Source organism: Tuber melanosporum (assembly GCF_000151645.1).
Source record: "Tuber melanosporum whole genome shotgun sequence assembly, scaffold_109, strain Mel28".
NCBI classification, from domain to species: Eukaryota; Fungi; Ascomycota; class Pezizomycetes; order Pezizales; family Tuberaceae; genus Tuber; species Tuber melanosporum.
Window position 1 is genome coordinate 133,301 of NW_003298765.1, and position 968 is coordinate 134,268.

General features: G+C 41.6%; 1 protein-coding gene; it reads right to left on the reverse strand.

Annotated features, from left to right (window-relative positions):
* Positions 1–92: 92 nt before the first annotated feature.
* Positions 93–968, reverse strand: part of GSTUM_00000347001 (uncharacterized protein) — a gene marked incomplete at its 5' end in the record, with an annotated part of 1,900 nt that continues 1,024 nt past the window's right edge. The window contains 4 exons of the mRNA XM_002835470.2: positions 93–198; positions 270–332; positions 386–816; positions 890–968. The exon at positions 890–968 is cut by the window's right edge and continues 1,024 nt beyond it. Of these exons, the coding sequence (XP_002835516.1) occupies positions 768–816; positions 890–968 (128 nt within the window). The 3' untranslated portion in view covers positions 93–198; positions 270–332; positions 386–767.

Consider the following 968-nt stretch of genomic DNA (forward strand, 5'->3'; position numbering starts at 1 on the left):
ACGATCCAGCTAACCATTTTTGCTGATGGTATACCACGGGTTAAGCCACTGATTTTCTTCAAGGGGCAAGAGCAGAGCAAGAAGATGCTTACCGAAATACAAAGCTATGATCCACTTGTTGTCGTCAAGTTTAACGAGAAAGCCCATGCCAACTCAACAAACTTTCTCGAATGGATTGAGGAACAACTTGTACCTGTTCTAGATAATGAGCCTACATTACTTGTACTTGTTTACTTCAAAGCCCATAAAACTCCAGACGTGATCAATACCTTTCTTGTACACGATATCATGATTAGTATAGTACCTGAAGGGTATACCTCATAGTTCAACCTCTTGACATTTCTGTTAATTGACCTTTTAAAGATATACTTAAGGTAAGACTCACTTTTAAAAGCTTAAACCAATAGACCATGTGCTAGGTAGTCTAAAATTTCCCCTACAGAAAGCAGAAGAAACCTATCTCAAATATGTGCTCAACATCTTGTAGCTTAAAGAACCAAGATCAATAAGGATAAGGGGTGACATGGCTATCCCGAAGAGCTTCGGGTTCAGGGGCCCAAGTGCGGGGAACACCTGATCGGGGAACAGCACGGTTCAGGTTGAGCCAAGTGACCGGGCAACACTGAGAGGGAGTAGCTAGTATTGTATGCCGGGACCCCAGGGAGATGGCTCCTGTTCCCTAGTACATGGTCTGTTAGTTTCAGATCTTTCAACTTGATTTATTAAATTCATTAAAAAAAAAAAAAAAAACTTGCTGGTAAGCTGAGCTAATTATAACATAGGATGTATTGGACACAATGTTGGACGAAATTGAGGCTGAAGAGGAAAAGATCTTGTTAGCAGATCAAAAGTTGGAAAATAGCATGATTGGACGGAGAAGGGTACTTACCACCTGGGCAGTATGAGAAGCCTGGGAAAGGTTTTCACAGGATCGGAGAGAAGTGGTGACCAAGGCATTTCGGATTCTT